The sequence below is a fragment of the Natator depressus genome, chromosome 6 (assembly GCF_965152275.1).
Source record: "Natator depressus isolate rNatDep1 chromosome 6, rNatDep2.hap1, whole genome shotgun sequence".
NCBI lineage: Eukaryota > Metazoa > Chordata > Testudines > Cheloniidae > Natator > Natator depressus.
The window spans coordinates 75,433,074-75,453,984 of NC_134239.1; the positions used below are offsets into that span (position 1 = coordinate 75,433,074).

General features: G+C 40.4%; 1 protein-coding gene across 2 annotated transcripts in view; it reads left to right on the forward strand.

The window, feature by feature from the left end:
* The window catches only part of RASGRP1 (RAS guanyl releasing protein 1), a 73,396-nt gene that overhangs the window by 28,575 nt on the left and 23,910 nt on the right, over positions 1–20,911 (forward strand). For both annotated transcript variants that reach the window (XM_074955750.1, XM_074955751.1), the window contains 7 exons: positions 5,399–5,504; positions 8,388–8,450; positions 10,034–10,165; positions 11,257–11,410; positions 15,321–15,494; positions 16,171–16,287; positions 16,841–17,116. In XM_074955750.1, the coding sequence (XP_074811851.1) occupies positions 5,399–5,504; positions 8,388–8,450; positions 10,034–10,165; positions 11,257–11,410; positions 15,321–15,494; positions 16,171–16,287; positions 16,841–17,116 (1,022 nt within the window). The remainder of the gene's footprint in view (positions 1–5,398; positions 5,505–8,387; positions 8,451–10,033; positions 10,166–11,256; positions 11,411–15,320; positions 15,495–16,170; positions 16,288–16,840; positions 17,117–20,911) is intronic.

Below are 20,911 nucleotides of genomic sequence, written 5' to 3' on the forward strand. Positions count from 1 at the left end.
GCTCAAGCCCCCTTTCTGTCCACACTATCCTGCCAGAGCAGCATCCCAGGATATGGACATAGAATTTTTGCTTATCAAGATGCTTTTATTCAAAAACACACACTTAATCCTTTAAAGAAAGTAAGCTGTTAAGGCCAAAGTGTTTCTGTGCAAAATATACAACAGTCACCCTACAGCCACAGTGTGGGTTTCTTTTGCACAACCATATGCATCCATATTATGGTGTTTTCTTTTTGCTGCTCATATGCTCTTTATATGCAGCTAGGGCCCAATTCTGCCCTCAGTTACATGAGTGCAAGGCCTAGAGACTCCCACCCATGTAACTGAAACCAGAATTGGTCCCTTATAGATTAAGATATGTGATCCATAAATTAGGCCTGTCTTCAGGCAGACTAGCCCAGTCTCAGTGGAGAACGATATAGCGGCGATATTTGTGGAACTATTAAAGGAAGATGTGTATGAAAGGGTTTAATGGAGTGCAACCAAAATGTTTCAGTTTACTGGGATGTAAATGAGTTCAGTTTGACCAGATTTAGCTTGATTGCTTATAAACGGGCTGATGGGTTGAGGAAACAACTAAAAGTTATAAATGATCCAGAAAGAAAATTAGTGCATCGTTAAAAATGAAGATGGCTATTAATTCTAAAGCTTTAGTCAAACAGATGTTGAAGAGGGAACTATCTTGTAAACAATTTGGACAGTGTAATTCCAAAAATGGTACAAGAAACAAAACACACCACCGTTTGTCGGAGCCAGCATAACAGGCGTTACTCACCATTGGGACACCCCTAGTGCCTGCATCTGGGAATTAGTTCTGCCCAGTCTGATATCCCCTTCCTTTGCTCGCTCATGCCATGGCTCCTCTTGCTCTCTAGGAATTGCAATGCTTTGTCTTTGTGGATTGGCCCACCAACCAGGTCACTATACAATTTTCCTCCTTCCAGGGTAAGGAAGTCTCACTGGAGTAGCTGTCCAGGTGCCATTCCAGGCAAGTCTTCCCACTCTCCTTCCTTATCTGCCCTCCACCGGCTTTCTTTTCCAGCTCCCTCAGGGGGTCAGGATCCCAGGACTTCTGCTCCCCTAATGGGTTTTGTTCTTCTCTCCTCCCTACACCCAGAAAGTGACTGCAAACTTCTATGCTGTAGCCCCCTTCTGTTCTCCCTTCCTGGCTTTATACAAGCCCTGCCTACTCCTGCCCACATGGGCTCCGTCTTCAATTAATGCTTGTTAGTCAAGCCTAAATCTCCCTTCAGGTGCAGCCTACTAGGTTAATTAGCCCCTTCTGAGCTACCTTAAACCCTTCCTGGGTGGTGTGTGGTGAACACCCCCTCACAGCCAGCAACCAAAGTAAGCAGTTCAAGAAGAAGTGGGACATGTTTCAAAATCCCAGAAGGTTAAAAGGACCCTAAATTGACCTGGAGGGGTTAGGGAGAAGTTCTAGGATGTTTCCTGAGTCAATAAAAATTGGCTATGAAATGATGGTAGATCAATATCTTATTTTGTCTGCTAGATGTCCTGTATTTAGCACAGGGAGAGCCATAATACAGAAATCTTCATTAAAGTGAGTGACCTGAGGCACCAATGCTGAAGAAATTTACAAACTGTTGACTTAAAAGTGACCCAGCTTCTCCTGTCTTTTGATGTACAACTCAGACACAGGAGAAAGAGGCTGAATTTGCATCCTTAGGCAAAGACTTAGGGAGGCTTCTCATCCTAGATTTTTGATTGGTAGGAGAGATTTCAGATCTGGAGTCCACCTTCCCCAGTTGGCACCTTCAGATAGCACCAAAACCCTTACCTGACATCTGCCTCTTCATTATATTGTTTTTTAGGTGGATTAACCTTGACAACACCTCCATAGGGGTGATATGCAACTTGAAAATGTTTTTCCTCTAACAATATATGCAGCCAAATATGCTGCGTTTCTGGGGTTTTGCCTACTGTTTCCATTTTGCCTTCTCCTCATTAAGCATTGTTTCAAGAATATTTTTATGCTATTTTGGTTTTCAGCTGTTCTTCTCAACTTGTAACATAAATGCAGGCTCTTAGAGGGGAATATAGTTAAAAGCACTCAAACAGATCACATTTTATTTTCAAATCGCAAGTCAGTCAAATTTCTATTTGAACCAGCCAGCCTCTCCACCATCTATTGGTTGCCAGTATGATGTTGATGTTCCAACGAGCAGGTAAGCCCTCTATGATGATGATGAAGTTTGACATCGATGCACTACGTGTGCCAGGTTTAGCAACAGGTTTTGTATCGATGTCAAAGCAACGCATTCTCGGCTCTAGCTAATCTGCCAGATGACGTGGAGGTTGCCTGGTCCATGTTCACTTCTACCCGCAACCAATCTGCTGAGCAGATGATTGGCTATAGGCATCCAGCACGCCAACCCCGGGTATTGGAGGAGGCCTTCCAGATAATTAAATTGAAGGCCGCAGCTCACCAGCATGGTGATAAGTGCACTCGTAATCAGCTGAAGTGAAAATTTAACATCCTGGCACTCAGCGATCATGAGGCATATTATAACCAAGTGGCGGATGATGTCGAATTTGGCTTAGCCGGGGCGACTTGAAGCTAGCATTCCATGCCATTTGCAACCCCAGGGGTCAAGAGGTAGTCACTACAAATGGCATCCTGAATGATAGCCAAGGCCATCCAGTTAAATTGGATGATGACATTCTCTCACGCTGGGTGGAATGTTATCATAGTGTCCTGAATCATCCTTCAGCTGCCTCTTGTTCGGAGATGGATGATCTGGCAGTCACTGTGGTTCCGGCTTCAGACATTTGTACTGATGCACCAACATTGGGTGAAGTGAAGTGTGTCATCTCTAAACTGAAAAACGGACGCACAGCCAGTGCTGATGGCATCCCCATAGAGCTGCTAAAATGTGCTATTGATCCTGCAGCAGAATCACTTCTGGCCATCTTTCGTCTGGTGTGGAGAACTGGAACCCTGCCAACCGCCTGGAAGGAAGGTATTGTGATCTCACTCTGTAAGGGCAAGGGACCGCGCAGTGAATGTAAGAGCTACAGGCCGATCACCGTGCTCTCCATTCCAGGGAAGGTATTTGCGCGTGTTTTGCTGGCATGCCTGGAGCCTTTGCCACACCAGAAACGTCGTCCCCCAACAGTCAGGTTTTACGAAGAACATGTCCGCATTAGATGCCATTTTGGCCCTTTACTTGTTGTCGGAGATACATCGTGAGTTCAGAAAGCCCCTGCATGTAGTGTATGTTGATATTAAGGCTGCATTTGATTCAGTAGACCATGTCACGTTATGGAAGGCCTTAAAGGGTGTAGGTTTCCCTGATAATAGAACCACTGCCCGTGTTCGTCTGGGGAACGGGATGTCAGCACCTTTTAAATCAATATCTGGTGTTAGGCAGGGTTGCGTTCTGGCCCCTGCACTCTTTTGTCAGGCAATGGATTTCGTAATGCAGCATTCCATCAGGTTCATAGGCATAGAGATCAGTCATCTCTTGCTCAAAGACCTTGACTATGCTGATGACATTGCTCTTTTAGTACAGAGCCCCAAAAGGTTTTGTGAGGCACTCCAGCATACGGAGTAGGAGTCAGCTAAGATTGGTCTCCATGTTTCATGATCAAAGACAAAACTGCAAAATCTAGGATCAGGTCCACCTGTGACTCCAATCTCTTTGAACAATGAAACCATCATATCGGTTTCCAGCTTTTGCTATCTGGGTTCTATGCTTACCAGCTCCTTCAGTTCTCACACAGAGGTTCTCCATCGGATTGGCATCGCAGCATCTGCCATGGGCTGTTTACAACGGATGTGGAATCAACATCATCTTAGTATGACAACCAAGTTCAGGATTTATGCGAGTTGTATCCTTCCCATACTGTTGTATGGCTGCAAAACATGGACAGTATGCCACACAGACTGGACAAAGCTGAAGGCTTTCCACACAAAATGTCAACGTTGTATATTGGGCATAAAGTGGAGTGACTTCATCTGTAATGCAGCTATTTATGGTCATTCAGGTCTACGGACTACTGGGGCCATTGTCCGCAGGCAGCGCCTTACGCTTTTCGGACATGTCGCAAGGATGCCACAAGATGTTCCAGCGAACATCGTTCTCCGTGCGGCATGTAACATCCGGGATAAAATTCCACCAACCGAGAGGTGGAGGTGGCCCAGAGGAAGACCCCCTATTAAATGGGTTTATCAATTCTGTTCCCATGTTGGACTCTCAGACGGTCAAAGCTTTGCGGTTGCGCAGGAACAGACCAAATGGCGAACGATCACTACGGCCGACTGTCTGGCTAAGCGTTGAAGAAGAAGCGAAGCCTCTCTCTCCAGAGTTGGTATAAAATACCTTCTTTGAATTTTTATAAAATACTCGGTGTAATTATATTTGCATTTATGTAACAAATTTACAGTAATGTTAATTTAAACACGTCTGAAATACTTGATGTCCTGGATTCTTCCCAAGTATAGATACGAGAAACACAAATGTGTATCTAAAAACTAATAGTAGTACAGTGAATGTAATGGATAAAGTAAGAGAACTTGTATTAAGACTTTTGGGGCTAGATTTTTTTTTCCTTAAGTGGGCACATCGCTGGACTTCTGCACGTGCAAAATCTCCTGATATACACACTCTTATTAGGATTGTGCATGCATAGTTGTGTGCAAGTGTAAATCCTGACTTGTGTTTGTACCCTAAGGTCTTGGGCATGCAAGTCAGGTGTGCAGAAAACTGCATGTGCCCTTTTAAAAATCTGCCTGTTGGGACCTACATCCAGTTCCGCTACTGATTTGCTGTTTGATTTGGATAAGTCACCTCACCTAACCTCTCCACCTCAATTTATCAATTTGTTTCAATGGTTATACTCACTTGCTTAAAATTAAACATACGCTTATGAGCTTTGCTGGATTGGGGCCATTATACTTGTGTATCTCTGCAGGATGTTTTGAGGTGGAACTAATCTTTGTAAAAGGCTTTCAAATCCTTGGATGAAATATTTTATGCAAGTACAAATGATTTCTGTGCACCTCTGCTTGCAAAATAATCTCATCTCACTGATGCAACAGGGTAGCTACTAAAAAGAACAGGAGGACTTGTGGCACCTTAGAGACTAACAAATTTATTTGAGCATAAGCTTTCGTGATCTACAGCTCACTTCAGCTGTAGCTCACGAAAGCTTATGCTCAAATAAATAGTCTCTAAGGTGCCACAAGTCCTCCTTTTCTTTTTGTGGATACAGACTAACACGGCTGCTACTCTGAAACCTGTGAGTAGCTACTGTCTCTGATATTGCTTATGTGAACCGGCCTGATCAGAACAGGAAAGCTGAAAAAAACCCTATCCTCTTGTATGACAAGTCTTTTATTATGTTCCTGATAAGAATGCTTCACCTCACTTTTCAGATTCAGAAGGAAACCTATGTAAAAACAACCAGCTGCTACAGATAACACTGACCATGCACAGAGTTATCATCCCTTCTGAGGATGTGCTCCGAAAACTAATTGATCTATATCCTTTATAATGCTCACCTGTAGTTATTAAGGTAAGGTAATACAGAAATACATTGACTGAACGGTAAGTAAAGTGAATACAACCTACAGGTCTATATTAATAAATTGGTGGATTCACCTCTGCATCTCATGGTAACTGAAAGGCTAAATTTAGTGCTTAAGAAAAGTCTGCATATTTTAAAAGAAACCTAGGAAGATGTAATCAATGATCTAGGGTAGAAGGTATATGGAGAAGGCTTTCCAGCAAATTACATGGCAGTTGCAATCTCAGACCCAGTATTTGTAATTATTTATGTACAGAAACATCTTCATATTATGCTAACGTAGTCTATATCTGAAAATCATTGAAAGATATGCACAATGTGTTGAATTACCTTCTCCACGCAAATAAAAGTTAAAATATTCCAAAAATGAAGTGGGTAAATTTTAAAACAATCCCCTTATTGTCTATCTAATTATTGTATTTTGGGGCCTCAAAGTTTTGTGAAAATATATTTTCACAAAATGAGTTTGTGGCCCATCAGACACTCATAAAAAAGATGCTAAGAGCATGAATACGGGCATAACTGCTCTCTTTTATCTAGAGGATTCTTAGCTGTGGAAGATACTGCCTAACTCTATTAGCTTTACAGAATGTTTGTTCATAATTAATGGATCATAACATAATTAGGAACCAATCCTGAGAGACACCAGGAACCTCTGAGTCAGGCATTTACTTGGTAGAACTTGTTTTAGTTAGTACTTCCCCCCACAACTCTAATTTTTATTGGTTTCCAATTAGCATAGCTTTGCAAAACAGACCTGCCATGATATTAGCAGTCAGACTTCCCTAGATACCCACAATATGCAGCATCCAAGATATCAGGCAGTTACTTTTTGGATTGTAGAATAATTGTCATTTAATTTAGGGTTTTGCATTTCCTCAGAAATAACAAGATATGGGGCTCAATTCTCACGTACATTGAGCCATTCCCGTTTACAGTGTAAACCAAACAAATAGCTGACTTACAGAGGCAACTTGCTTCCCACGGTCAAGAAAACAATCCTGTTTTCAATCGCTAATAATAATAATTATCTACAACTGGAGTAGCACCTTTGTAAGTGAAGGCAAAATTATATCAGTCACCTGTAAATAAGATAGATAGATATAGATATATTAAAGTGAGGGGGTTTTGCTCTACAATAGTAGAAACAAAGGGGACTTGATTCCGCACCAACCCAAATATACCATGTGATCAATTATAGAGGCCTCAATCCTCAATAAATAAGAGTTGGGTTCAAATTCACTTCAAGCTGTGGCTGAGAGTCCCCACTCCTTTCTGATCATTTTTTTAATAATGGAACAAAATAATTGTTTACATCTTCCCTATGGAACTTGGGTTTTCTGCAGTCAGGGAAGTAATTCACTTGTCAATTTTTAAATTCCACACACACACACTTTCCAGCCAGATATATGTATTTGCAAAGTCAGTGGTGGAGTAAAGCAGATTTGAATGGATCAGCTAATCTGGGCTTTGAGGTTTTTGAAGTTGCCTTCAAATTTGCAGCTCCACCACTCTTCATCCCTCAAAAATACATGACCAGCTCTGGTCAATTTGCAGTAGATCTGAGTCCCATTTAGATTGATCTGGCCCTCTGACAGTCTGTAAATTATCTTCTTTGAATAGGTGCACAATACCTCATAAAGAGATGCATAAAAGATCTGCAGGAGAAAAATATCCATAATGCCCATAATATATTTTTCCTGAACTGATCTTCCATGTATACCATGGCTGTATTAGTAGGAGCATTGCCAGCAGATTGAGGGAAGTAATTATTCCCCTCTATTCAGCACTGGTGAGGCCACACATGGAGTATTGCATCCAGTTTTGGTCCCCCCACTACAGAAGGGAAGTGGACAAATTGGAGAGAGTCCAGTGGCGGGCAATGAAAATGATTAGGGGGCTGGGGCACATGATTTATGAGGAGAGGCTGAGGGAACTGGGCTTATTAGTCTGCAGGAGAGAAGAGTGAGGGGGGATTTGATAGCAGCCTTCAACTACCTGAAGTGGGGTTCCAAAGAGGATGGAGCTAGGCTATTCTCAGTGGTGGCAGATGACAGAACAAGAAGCAATGGTCTCAAGTTGCAGTGGGGGAGGTCTAGGTTGGATATTAGGAAACACTTTCACTAGGAGGGTGGTGAAGCACTGGAATGGGTTACCTATGCAGGTGGTGGAATCTCCATCCTTAGAGGTTTTTAAGGGCTGGCTTGACAAAGCCCCGGCTGGGATGATTTAGTTGGTGTTGGTCCTACTTTGAGCAGGGGATTGGACTAAATGACCTCTTGAGGTCTCTTCCAACCCTAATATTCTATGATTCTATATGTAAATTACCATTTATAGAATAAAAATAAATGTTCTCTTTGCAGTTAATATAAATTTCACACTTCAGAAATATTTCTCTCCAGCATTATCTCTGGTAAATCACAACAGTTACAGGCAGTTCTCCATAAAAATAGTCCTTGATTAATTTAGCACTATTTTATAACCTTTTGTTTCATACTTTAACGAGCTGTATGAATGGATAAGTCCTAATGAAAACTGGGAATAAAATTACCAAGAAGCAAACTGAAAAGCAAAGGTTCATTTAACTACTTAACACCTCTCAGCACTTGGTGAAATACGTCAGTGTTATTTATAACTGTCCTATTTATATCTGTCTTTCACTAATGATTTCGGAAGAATAATATGCATCAGAGCCCTGATCCAATGTCCACAGAAGGCAATGGAAAAGTTCCCACTAGCTTCAATCAGTGAGCATTGGATCAGGCCCCAAGAAATGCTGAACGTGTCAAGTCTCAGATCGTGGGTGAACTGCCATGTTTTCCTTAACAGTTCTCTACATATCTGGATGCTTTAGAAAAGAAATCTTCTGGGCTTTGTGTAAAGATATGCTATTTTGTAAGGTAAGAATTTTTTGCATCGTGTATCTGTGAAATAAAATAAGTGATACAATGTCATGCTCGCTATTATTGTTCAGGCTGGTCATGTGGTGCCACAAATAAGAGTGACTTTGCATTACTTAAGTTAGCATTCAAAAGAGGAATGATCTTCCACAGCCTTCCTTAAAGTTTTACTTGCACAGATCTCTGCACAATGGCCCACAAATCCATTAAAATCAATGGATGAATTCAGCTCCCTGTTACGGGTGCATAATTATGAACCTGAGCGTCCAAAAACCTCAGCACCCTCAACTTGTATTGACATCACTGAAAGTGGAGAGTGATCAGCAGCTGGTTGAATTGGGCCCTATGTTACCATACAGTTTTCTCTTTCAAATAAAGCAATGTTGAATAATTGGGCTATATCAGTATGAAGCACAACTCCTGACTGCATTCAATAAGGAGTTGTACTTAATCAATTGCAGTGTTACCCTAGGAAATTATTTCCTTTTTCCTTCTATTACATTTAATTTAATGGTTGATATTTTAGTTTAAAGAATGTTTTTATTAGAGAGTCAGCATTTGCCAACAGTTTTTGCACAGCACTAATGCTTTCATCAGTACTTAGACCAAGAAATAAATGGTAGATGCTGGCAAATGTCAGCTTTTTAATAATGACCATTTTACTATCTCAAAAAGGGGTACTTCATTAGTGCAGAATGGTTCAGTATTTTACAGGACATTATGGAATTTTCAAATTGTGCACATGTAAAATTCACAAATGCACACACCTAGAGAAGAGTACACATGTCCATTTATTAGAGAAAACCCAGGTTGTGTGTGTGCCTGGCTTACAAGCCAAATAAGCTGAATGGAATAATGAGACATAATACATGCAATCTGACCACCTTATGTACAAGGCACTGTTTCTCAGGAAATACCTTGTACATATCAAGTTAAACTGTATCACCTAAAAAGATTTCTATTTATTTGTGGGTGGCGGGTTTCCACTCCCCCACCCAATATATAATAAACAAAAATAATCCTAGAACGAGGCATTGCCTTCACTGTCAAACTACCTGATTTCAAGAAATTATGAGTTTGTTGTAGAATTTGGCGGTACAGATAAGCACCATATAAAGAAAAAGTAACAGGCTAGATCCTTGGCTTGTGTAAATCTGTGTAGCTTCATTGAAGCCAGTGGAGCTACACTGATTTACACAAGCTGAGGATCTGCCCAATATATTTAAAGGTCTGAGCACTGAGCCAGCTCACTGTGTTGTTTGATATATATGTATGTGTAGATACTAGGTTGAGATGATCAGATACGTTGAAGTTTGTCACATACACAGTCATTACAAAGCAATAAGACAGAGTTGGTGGTGTCAATACAAGTGTTTGATTCTTGCATTATAAACTCTCTATTTGATAGAACAGTGTACTTTGGAGAAGGTACTTTGAAGCAAAATTTAAAATCTGAGTGACCAAAAGAGCATAGAAGTTATAAACCAGACTGGATGTTTGCCTTGCAGCATTACGGGTGTTTCAATTACACAAATAACCAGCAAAATTCTCTATTTTATTATTATATTTTCCATTTACAATAGGTATTGGATAACAGAGTTCTGGATCATGTTCAAAATGGATTCTAGTCTAACTAATACCATGGAGGAATTTCAGAAATTGGTGAGAGCTAATGGTGAGGAGTTACACTGTCGCCTAATTGACACAACTCAAATGTGAGTGTCAAGGTTTTAATTTGTTTGGAAAACAAAACAATATTACCATCTCACTTCCCTAAAATAATGATAACCAATCTCCAATAGCTAGATTAGGAATATTTCCAAGTGTCCTATATTAGCTATGTGCAAAAGATCTCAGTTTACTGAGGGTGAAATTTACCCCTGTGCAAAGGGCCAGCATGTGACAATTTAAGTCCTATTAAAGCTCTCAAAATATGGCTTAAGTTTAACTAAATTGTTGCAGAGATTTTGTGCCAACCCTCTGAACAGGGTAAACTTCACTTTAAGGCACACAGAAGACTTTAAGATTTTGAAAGACTTAATTCCTTGAAAGTGCAGTGAAAAAGGAGAACACATTTTACTCAGAGTGTACATGGGGTAAAACAGTGGACTTTTTAAAAGCCAAAGTTCAAATCACTAGGAAGACAATATAGGGTTCATTTCATTATGTCTAATTCCTAATGTTATTTTATGTGTTGTTGCTGGTCTTATTATCTGGTCAAGGATAGATCCCAGAACACCTAGAAAAATAAAGTGCACAGGGGCTGTATCTCACGTGGCTCTCTCCTGAGAATAACTACGGCATAACGGACAGACCAAATCCTGTTGCCACTGAATCCCATTGACTTTAATGGGACTGGGATTTGATCCAATGGATACAGCAAACTGGAGAGAGTTAAATACAGCAATGCTGAGGCGATATCACTATGGCTGTATTCTATTTCATTATGTAATTTTACTATCTTTAAAGAGTACTTTTAAAATGCAAGCTAAAAGCATTCAACAGGACTGTTGTCATAATATCTTTTATTGGACCAACTTCCAGTAAAAGATACTACCTCACCCACCGTGTCTCTCTAATATCCTGGGACCAACATGGCTACAACTACACTGCATATGTCATAATGTCCATCATTCATAATGAATATAAAGAAATTGTTCTTTTGAAATTCAAATCATTCATTGGTTTTCAGCTGCAATAAATCATGCAACTGATACAGTTTTGTTTTGGGGGAAATGTAAATTAGTTTTCCTGCAAAAAGCAACCTCCATTTTCGTGTAAACTTTTTCCTATTTTTTATAAAAAGAAATTCCCGGGATTGGTCCCGAAAGCTTACACAGCGGATAAAGCCCAACACCAGTAAGAAAAGGAAAGTCTCACTTCTCTTTGATCATCTAGAGCCGGAAGAGCTATCAGACCACCTCACCTACCTTGAATTTAAGTCCTTCCGAAGAATATCAGTAAGTGATCAGCTTTTGGCTAGGAAAAACAAAACAACTAACCTTCTATGCATGCAGTTGGACTCACTTTCATCCTGATCCTTACTTTGTCTTTTCAAAAAGTGCATGTATTGGGTTGGGGGAGCTAGCCGTGGACAGGGCAGAGAGTTTTGATCCTCCTTATATTCAGATAGTAGATTGAATCAGGAAGGAGAGGCTGAGGAACAAGCAATGTCCTTTCACTCAAAACAGTGTTTAAGCTGATGCAAGCGGCATTGCGGGGAGGGGAGAGGGGTGGTGGTGAGGGAGACTGGAGAATGGGGAGAGCAAAGCACTACAGGAGCTAGGCTGCCTGATTTTGTCTCCCTGGGGTACTCACCCCACTATGACAGCAGAGGGGCGCTGCAGCACTTCTTTACAAGGGCTCCTGAAGAGCCCTGAAACCCCTTAAATATTGAAGTAACACTTTTGTTTTAAACAGGCCAATGGGGGCTGTACCTGACTGTCACACTAAAGAAAAGGCCAGTATGGTTTGGTATTCTTTGTTTGTCAAACAAAAGAGTGCACAGCAGGTTCAAAGCAGCAAGGAGGGGCAGTGGGTATAGCTGATCCTTTCCCCACCCCGGAAATGTGTACAATACTGGTTTTAAAGCTGCTGAGATAAGATGCACAGCTAAAAGAACAAAGAGGCTCATCTTTTGGATGGTAGCACTAGAATCTGAAGTGTAAGTTTTGCAGTTAGAGGGATGTTGAACAGATTGCAAAAAAACCTCTCCTAGTCATGCATCAGTGCACTTTATTTTAAGCTCCAGGTACGTGACTCCTCATGTGTTAGATTTTAACTAACAGCCTTGGGACTGAAGTCATGCATTTATGCATAGGGTCCTACCTGTAGGCAGTAATAATACTTAACGATTACATAATGCTTAACATTTTCAAAGCTCTGTGCAGACACTAATTAATTAATGATTAATGGGAATAACAAGTATGATGCACAGTCAGAGTCTTGGTTTCCTCATAGTTCTCAGCCAGTTACTTAGCTGTGTAACATAGGTTCCTGCATACTTTACTAGTGATAATCTGAGATAAAAATTAGTTCACTGGGACTTGGTTAGGAAAAGAAAATGCTTTATCCATTAAACAATGTGATTATTTAACTCCTTGCAGAATGCCTCCCTACTATAGTAGCCTAATCCTTGTCCCTGTTATGGCTGAGACTATGCAAATTAGATGATATAATGCTAACATGAGAGTAACTATTCTTACATTCATTCATTCTCAGGCTAGAAGTTACCATCAAATCATTAATGTTCATCCAGTATTTCCTGTATTGTGTCCAGGAGCTTGTGTCTGACTATAGCATATCTTCCAAAAAAGGCATTCAGTTTTTATATCGAGAGAGAGAATCCACTACTTCTCTTGGTAGTTTGTTCCAAAGGTTAATTACCCTCACTGGTTTTATTTTGGGGGGGGGGGGGAAGCCTGTATTTCTCTACCCCCCCCCCCCCCAACTGTATTTCTCATTTGAATTTGTCTGGCTTTAATTTCTAGTCATTCCATCCAAATGTGTTAATGTCTGTGTTTAATTCTCTGAGCATGTCCAGTGTGAACAAGATGTTACCATTGCAAAATCACTGGTTTTAAGAGCTGAGCTTTTGAGTTTGATGGAATTGTTACAGAATGGTGGGATAATACATGTGTTTGTTCGTAGGGTGTGATAACTTATATAGGTCCTAAATCTCGAAATAGCTAAGCCATTTGAACTTCAGGACACTTACATAGAATGAGAGTTTTTTTAGGACAGTGTACTGGTGAACGCCGTTTAATGGTGTTACAAGACTTACGGTGGTTTCCATTTTACAAAAAATACCCAAGTACTCAGAAATCAGGTCTATGATATTTCACCACCTCAATGTCCCCAGCATTCTGGGCCGCAATTTTGCCATTTGAATTCCACTCCTTTTCCTATCTAGTTGTGGGATGCAACCTTGTAACAGGATGGTTAACAGATCCCCCTCCATAATTATCTAAAAAGATACTAAGGTAGGCTGATGAATGACTGATATTCAAATGCTCCAAGCTGAAAACATCATTGCTCCAATGCTGCAAGCTAGAGCAAGAACAAAATGACCTTTGAACTCAGATCTCTCACATTGGCCATCTATGAGTCTATGCTGTTTTCAGTTGTTTCACTCAGCCTTTGTCTTGTTCAGTTTGGGGCAGATGAACTGTGTTTGTTCTTAGTGCAAATACAAGTCGGAGATGAAAAGGTATGTTTATTCGCTCTGTGCAAAATTACTTTCCGTTGCAACCTTGTTAAATAACCTTAATAATAATTCAGACACCAACATTCTTCTGAAAGCTTGTCTAATACATTATATAAAAATGTGCCCAACATTATAGGGAAGCCTTCTGGACTTTTCCAGAAGGGAGAACTTCTGGTAACCAAGATAATCTAATCAAATGTATTCATTATTGTACTGAAACCAATACAAAGACAATAATTATATAGTTAAATACTGAAAAATTATCCAGCTCTGTAGAGTGGCTGCTTGGGTTCCATCTTGTTGCCAAATCTGGCTTTGGTCCAAAATTCAAACAATGGATGTGAACACTCTGTAATCTCACAGACAACTCTGCTTATTAGTGTTAATATTTATTCCATTTTTAATTTAGCAAGGGGAACAAACCAAGGTTGTCTGTTGTCATCTCTGCTTTTTTACATGGATTTTGAATGGCTGATAGCTCTTATTAGTTTAAAAAAAAAAGAAAAACGAAAGAAAGAAAAAAAATAAGAAAGAGGCTGTAGGGAACAAAGCATCTTGATGAGCTGACAATTTACTACTTTTTGTTACAGATCCGTCTCTTCTAGTTTCTGTTCTTATAGGCTTACTAGAGAAATTAATTTTCTACTTGGTATAAAATAAAATTTAATAAGTCAGAATTGTTCAATCAGGGAGGATGTTTGAACTAACCTTATTATCCCTAGCCTGATTCTTGCTTGCATATTTATACCTGACTCTGGAAATTTCCACTACATGCATCCGACGAAGTGGGTATTCACCCACGAAAGCTTATGCTCCAATACGTCTGTTAGTCTATAAGGTGCCACAGGACTCTTTGCCGCTGTAATATTTAGTTAATTCACATCAGTCAATTTCCTTTGGAATGGGTGCATAGAAGAAAACTCAAATTTGTTTTCACTAACAGAAGAAGTCAGAAGTTGCTGGGCACTAGCATTCTAAATCATGATCACTTACATACCCCACAAGAACCTCCCTTTGAGAGATCCTAATTCAAAAGATGCTTGCTGCTTACTAACAACTCTAAATAAAAAGACAACATACCTGTCACTTTGTCTGCCTTCAAGCACAGCAGAGGAAGGTGAAACATTGGAAGCACTGAGATAGAATTCCACCACCATTCCATTTCATGAATAGTACATAGTACAGATTATGAGCTGGATTCTTTGGTTCATCACAGCCACTTTTTGCCACTCAGGCAATGTGAAGTGGACATATTTTGGCCAGAGGTGGCCAGTAGAGAATTCCCCTTATGTAAGAGAAATCTCAACTGGTGTCAAGTTGTCAGAGGCATAGCTTCCTGTTGTGCCAGCAGTCCTCCTTTCATCTTCGGCATTATTGCGTGCTGGGGGAACAGGATAGGAACATGGTGGAACAGAGCTTTGCTACCTATATCTGACAGTGGCATAAGGTCATTTGGGGAGCATCACCTGGCTCCCAGACTGAAGCCGCTCTACCTCCCTGTGCTGAGAAGAGCTTAGGAATGGGGGAAGATTTCCGCCCTATACATAAATATAAAATACATAACATGTCACTGTATTTTATTTAGCAAGAAGATCTATATCTGCACACAGGCTTCATGGAATATACAAAGTCTGGATGAGGTTTAATTTGTTTTTGTTTTTTAGTTCTCAGATTACCAGAATTACATTGTAAACAGCTGCGTAAAGGAGAATCCAACAATGGAAAGGTCCATTGCTCTTTGTAATGGTATCTCCCAGTGGGTACAGCTAATGGTACTCAGTAGGCCAACACCACAGCTTCGGGCTGAAGTATTCATCAAGTTTATTCATGTTGCACAGGTCAGTTTCACTTTGGCCTTTTTGGGTTCGTCATATGTCCTTTCTTTGAAACTGTCAGCCCTTTAATTATTCCTTCTTCACCACGACTTGTACTCTCCAGTGGGGTCAGCTGGGAAGGAGAGTTGGCAGTGGTCTCTATTTTTATACCAAATGATCGAGTATCACCTTATTTTCAACTGCAGTAGGTCTCTCCCTTGAGACCCATATTGCAGACCCGTTTGCCCAAAGCAGCTAGACTTCCTTTTGAACCACTCAATACTTTTCCTTAACCTTCCAGAGGTGTCACTATTTAGAGACTGTATTTGCCAGTGAATTACTGATAAAGAGAAGATGCTCAAGATTCTCCTGAACAGGAACATTGAACATTGTTAAAATCTTACCTTTGCACTGAAGAGAGGTGTCCTTTGGAGATGCTCTCTGCTTGTAGAATAAAAAGGCTTTTTGTATAAAGGAAGAGCTTACACAGCACTCCAACAAATGAGAACACTACTTGAGTATAAAAATGGAGTAAGATTGTTTAAAAATGGTAACCAAGAATGATGTGCTACAAAGGACATTTTTAGGAACTCCGTAGAACCAACAGTACCTAGTCCCCAGCTAAAAAGGAAAGCATAGTTTGGATGTATACATTTCACAACTTCAAACTTTAAGTAATTGATATTGTTTGTCAATACAGAAGCTCCACCAGTTGCAGAATTTCAATACTTTAATGGCAGTGATAGGAGGTCTCTGTCACAGCTCTATCTCCAGACTCAAAGAAACAAGTTCTTATGTTCCTCATGAGGTCAACAAGGTCAGTATCGCTGTCCTCAGTATCATAAACGTACAGTTTAGATAACATCAAGTAATACAGATTGGACAACCTTCAGGCAAACAATTTTTATTTTTTCCCCCAATTACATTTACAGATTAAAAGATTCCAAATATGTGGTAATGGAAGTGGGGTTAGGGGAAAGATGGGGAATTGGTGACTTGAGGCTGTATTTTTAAGGATACCTAATTAAAAATAATCTTAATTTGTGAAGCTAAAATCCGAGGGATTAAGTGGCTCAGAATCTGAAAATATTGGTGGATTGCTTTTTAAAATATTATTAAATGGCAGTAACATTTGTGTAAGCAGTTGTAAACTAGGTTTCATTTGAAGCCAGAAGATTTAGACCTTTAGGGTTACTTTCTTCTGTTTTGTTTTGTAAATCTTGGCTTGGCTTTCTGGAGGATAAAAACACGTCAGTGAACAATAACATGGGCTGTCTCTATACCATCTGAAGAGACAAATATGTTCACATGAATAAAATCATGAACACAGAAAATGTGATTAATTTTGCTACTTTGTTTATTTTCTTTAGGTGTTTAATGAAATGACAGAACTGCTCTCATCTTATAGGAACTATGACAATTATCGACGTGCCTACAATGAGTGCACTAACTTTAAGATCCCAATCCTTGGGGTCCACTTGAAGGACCTGATCTCCCTTTATGAGGCCATACCAAATTACTTAGAGGACCAAAAAATTAATGTGCATAAACTGCAGTCTCTGTATAACCACATAAATGAACTGATACAACTCCAGGAGATGGCACCTCCCTTAGAAGCTAATAAGGATCTTGTTCATCTGCTCACGGTAGGTCTCTAAGATCACAGAAACACTGCCTATTTTGAACAGCTTTTCATGCATTTCTCAAGCATTTAAAGCTAAATATATACTTTGCTACAGCTAATATGAAAACAAAATAGCTAAGGTTTTTAGGGTACAATAGGGGTTACACAGTAGTCCCGGTGAGGACACGGGCTATAGGAAAAGGTATTTGATAATACAGGCTGTTTGGTAGTCTCCTTGGGGTTATTTCTATAGGAAGGAATGGAGACATTCTACATTAGCAAGCACGGCCTGCACACCTTCACTAAGGAGGCACTAACTAGGGACAGAGCTGCCTTTACTCCCCGGATATTCCTGGAAAGACAGAAGATCTTATAAAAATCTTCAGGCATGCTGGAGGGGTTTGCTGTGCCTGTTACGGATAGTAGCTGCTGTGTGCTTCAACGTGAGAAGGGGGAGGCATCATAAGATGCTGTTGGGATAAAGGTACCTCAGTTCTGAGGAATATTTTACTTTTCTTTGTGAAGCTGCTGTATGGTACCAGCAAAGATTGTCTGGAATTAGCCTGTGTTTATGGTGGTTCTTTCTGGAATATCTCTGCCAGGACAATGTTACTAGTTCTGCAGGGATGCTCTCCAAATTAAATAAGAGATGGGGGTGTGTCTCAATATCATTGTTTTAGTCAAAAAAGAGTAAAGGTCTAGAAAACATGACCTACGTGAGAGGATTTTAAAAATTGGGTTTGTTTAGTTGGAGAAGAGAAGATTGAGGGAGGTACATAACAGTTTTCAAATACATAAAAGGTTGTTACAAGGAGGAGGGAGAAAAATTGTTCTCCTTAACCTCTGAGGATAGGACAAGAAGCAATGGGCTTAAATTGCGGCAAGGGCGGTTTAGGTTGGACATTAGGAAAAACTTCCCGACTGTCAGGGTGGTTAAGCACTGGAATAATTTGCCTAGGAAGATTCACCATCATTGGACATCTTTAAGAGCAAGTTAGCAGGTTAGAGGATGGTCTAAATAATACTTAGTTCTGCCATGAGTGCAGGGGACTGGACTAGATGATCTCTCGAGGTCCCTTCCAGTCCTACGAGTCTATGATTCTAGTTGCTCCTAGAGTATTATCAAACTATGAAGAATTTTTGATACGTACTTACTTTTCCCAAATTGTGCTGTTTATTTTTAGCAGGTTGCAATTGAACAAGATGGCCCAGTTTTGCTTTCAGCTTACAAACCCTGTTTCAGCAAAGCAATTAAATACGTACTTAACTTTAAGCACATGAGTAGCTGTACCACTGGGACTACCATGTGCTCGAAGTAAAACACCTGTGTTACTGAATCAGGGCCATAGTCCGTCAGGTTTTCCTACAGAGCCTTGCTACGTACTGAATTTCCCCCAGCCCCACCCCTCCAAAAAAATAAAAATAAAAAAGCTTTTAATACCTTGTTTAAAGTGATTTTTATGTCCCTAAACTTTCTTATTTTCCATAACATTTTAGCAAAAATAATTTTACGTATACAACTGCAGTCATTCACAATTTCAGTGCAAAGCCTTGAAAATGGTGGGTGTTTTATGACTGTCTGTATCAGATGTACATTACTCTGGGTTTGTTGTAAGAAGACTTGACAATAGTAGCTTCTCTCCGGCATTCCAGGGCCTGGGGTTAGCCTATTCCTTCCCCAGGCTCACATCAGCCTCCATCCTACTCCTTCCCATTGCCTTTAGTCACCTGCTTTTGCATCAGCAGACATGTCAGTTTGAAGAGGTGGTGGTAATTGCAGGTAGGAGTGACTAATTCATAATGAAAATATTATTTGACAAAATTAGCTTGTTGTTTTGAATTGCCAGAAACCAGTTTAAGATTTATAGGTTATTTGAAATTATCACTACAACTACTGCAGTAATAATTCTTGATCTGTAGGTTGTTCAAGTGGTTTTTTGCATATATTTGAAATCAGAAACTTGAGCAGCCTTGTTCAGTTTTGTTTGGACATGTCACATGCTATATTTCTGGGCCCTGCTTATACAAGTATGAGAGACACCATCTTGGCTGGTACAGCAGGAATTGAACTGGGAACCTCTAGAGCTAAGGGCATGAGCTACTGTAGCTCGAGCTGAAGCTCTCGATTGGTTACAGAGGGGGACCTGTACACACATTCCTTTGTCGCTTACATAAGCATAACTCCTAGAATCAGCTTTATAGCGTGAATTTGTATGCAAGAGTTCCAAATTCACTTCCTGTGAAAATTATCTAATACCAGCTGAGAATCAGTTATTTGCAAGAACTTCCTGTCACTAAGCTTATTTGCTGCAATATTTGCAGAAACCAAGGCAAAAGGGGGTGTAGGCAAGCTTTTTTTAAAAAAAATTCTATCTCATCCAGGTGCAATAACAGCCCCCTTCTAAAATTAAAGGATTCTCACTATGAATAAGCATCTCCATCTTCTGGCTCTGGCATGTACTTACCCACTGTTTATGATCCCAGCTGGGTTTGATGAATTCAAGATGTTGAAACCGCAGATTTCAGGCTGACAGCAGCATAAACTGAGGTGAAGAGTAATAGCAATGAAGCTATGTGCCGCCTCCTTCAGTTCCTGTGTCAGGTTCTCCATGTCCAGTGATGGACCCTTTCTGATGCTGTTTGAGGGCTATGATAGTGTAGTTCAACTTCCACCATTATCAGATTTGGTCTGCGTCCCAGTGTCCCCTGTTGGTTGGTTGGGTTAGCCCCGCACGTGACCCAAAAAATTAGCCCCTTCCAGGGTCCACAAAAATAGTCAAAAAGAAAGAAAAACCCAGACACTAGGCTACAGCTTCTTCATCAGGGTCTGAGTGGACACTTTTCTTCCCTCTATTGGAGGGGCTTGCTCAGTCTTCCTGTAGCCCTGCCAAATGGTCCTTTGCTCAGCTCCTCTCTAATCTTCTTCCTTAAGCCCCTTTCTCTTTGACAAGATCAGCACCCCTACCCTCATCTAGTCTCCTCCTGGACAGAGAGGCTCACAGAAGTAGCTACCATCTCTCTGATCTCTCCCATACTGAGGAAAGACCTTTTATACCAAACATGCTTTGTTAGGAGCTTACAGTTCCCATGATCACTGGACTACAAGTCTCAGGATCGTTGTTCTTGGATAAAGACCATCTCACAAGAGTGAATCCTCACCCTACAGTAGCCTCATCGCCACCACTACTGCTCCTGGCCCTCTACACTTGCTCAGAAATATCTGCTGGTGAAACTTACATGAGACGAGTCTATCCCATAAAACAGTTCCCAGAAAGTAAAAATGGAGGGAATTCCAGAGGGTTGGGTTTAGCAGCCTTTGGGAGTGGAGGACTCTTCCAGAAATACACAGAACTGACACTTGGCCTGTGTGCGATGTGACAACAGAATTTTGGTCTTTCCAAGGAGATTATTTCCTTGTAAAAGGTAGTGTAATAACGTGAGACTCAAATCTCAGGTATAGCTAAACAAATACTGCAGTGTCTGGGCAATAATAACCACAGGAACTCCATATGGTGAGCCTACAGTGGAGTGGAGACCACTTATTTTCCTTGCAAAAATGCAGTCGCATATGAGACGTATCAAGCAATAGCAGCACTTCTGCATAACTGTTTGAATTATAATAGTGTAAAATGTTCTAAGCGACTGCCTGCTGGATACAGACTTATCGAGAGGGGTTAGGTATTCTTCTGACTTTCTTAACAGGCCACTCCTAGATAGAGAGCACAGCCTCTCCCTCTGAGAAACCAGTTAAAAATGGGTTTCAGAGTAGCAGCCGTGTTAGTCTGTATCCGCAAAAAGAAAAGGGGTACTTGTGGCA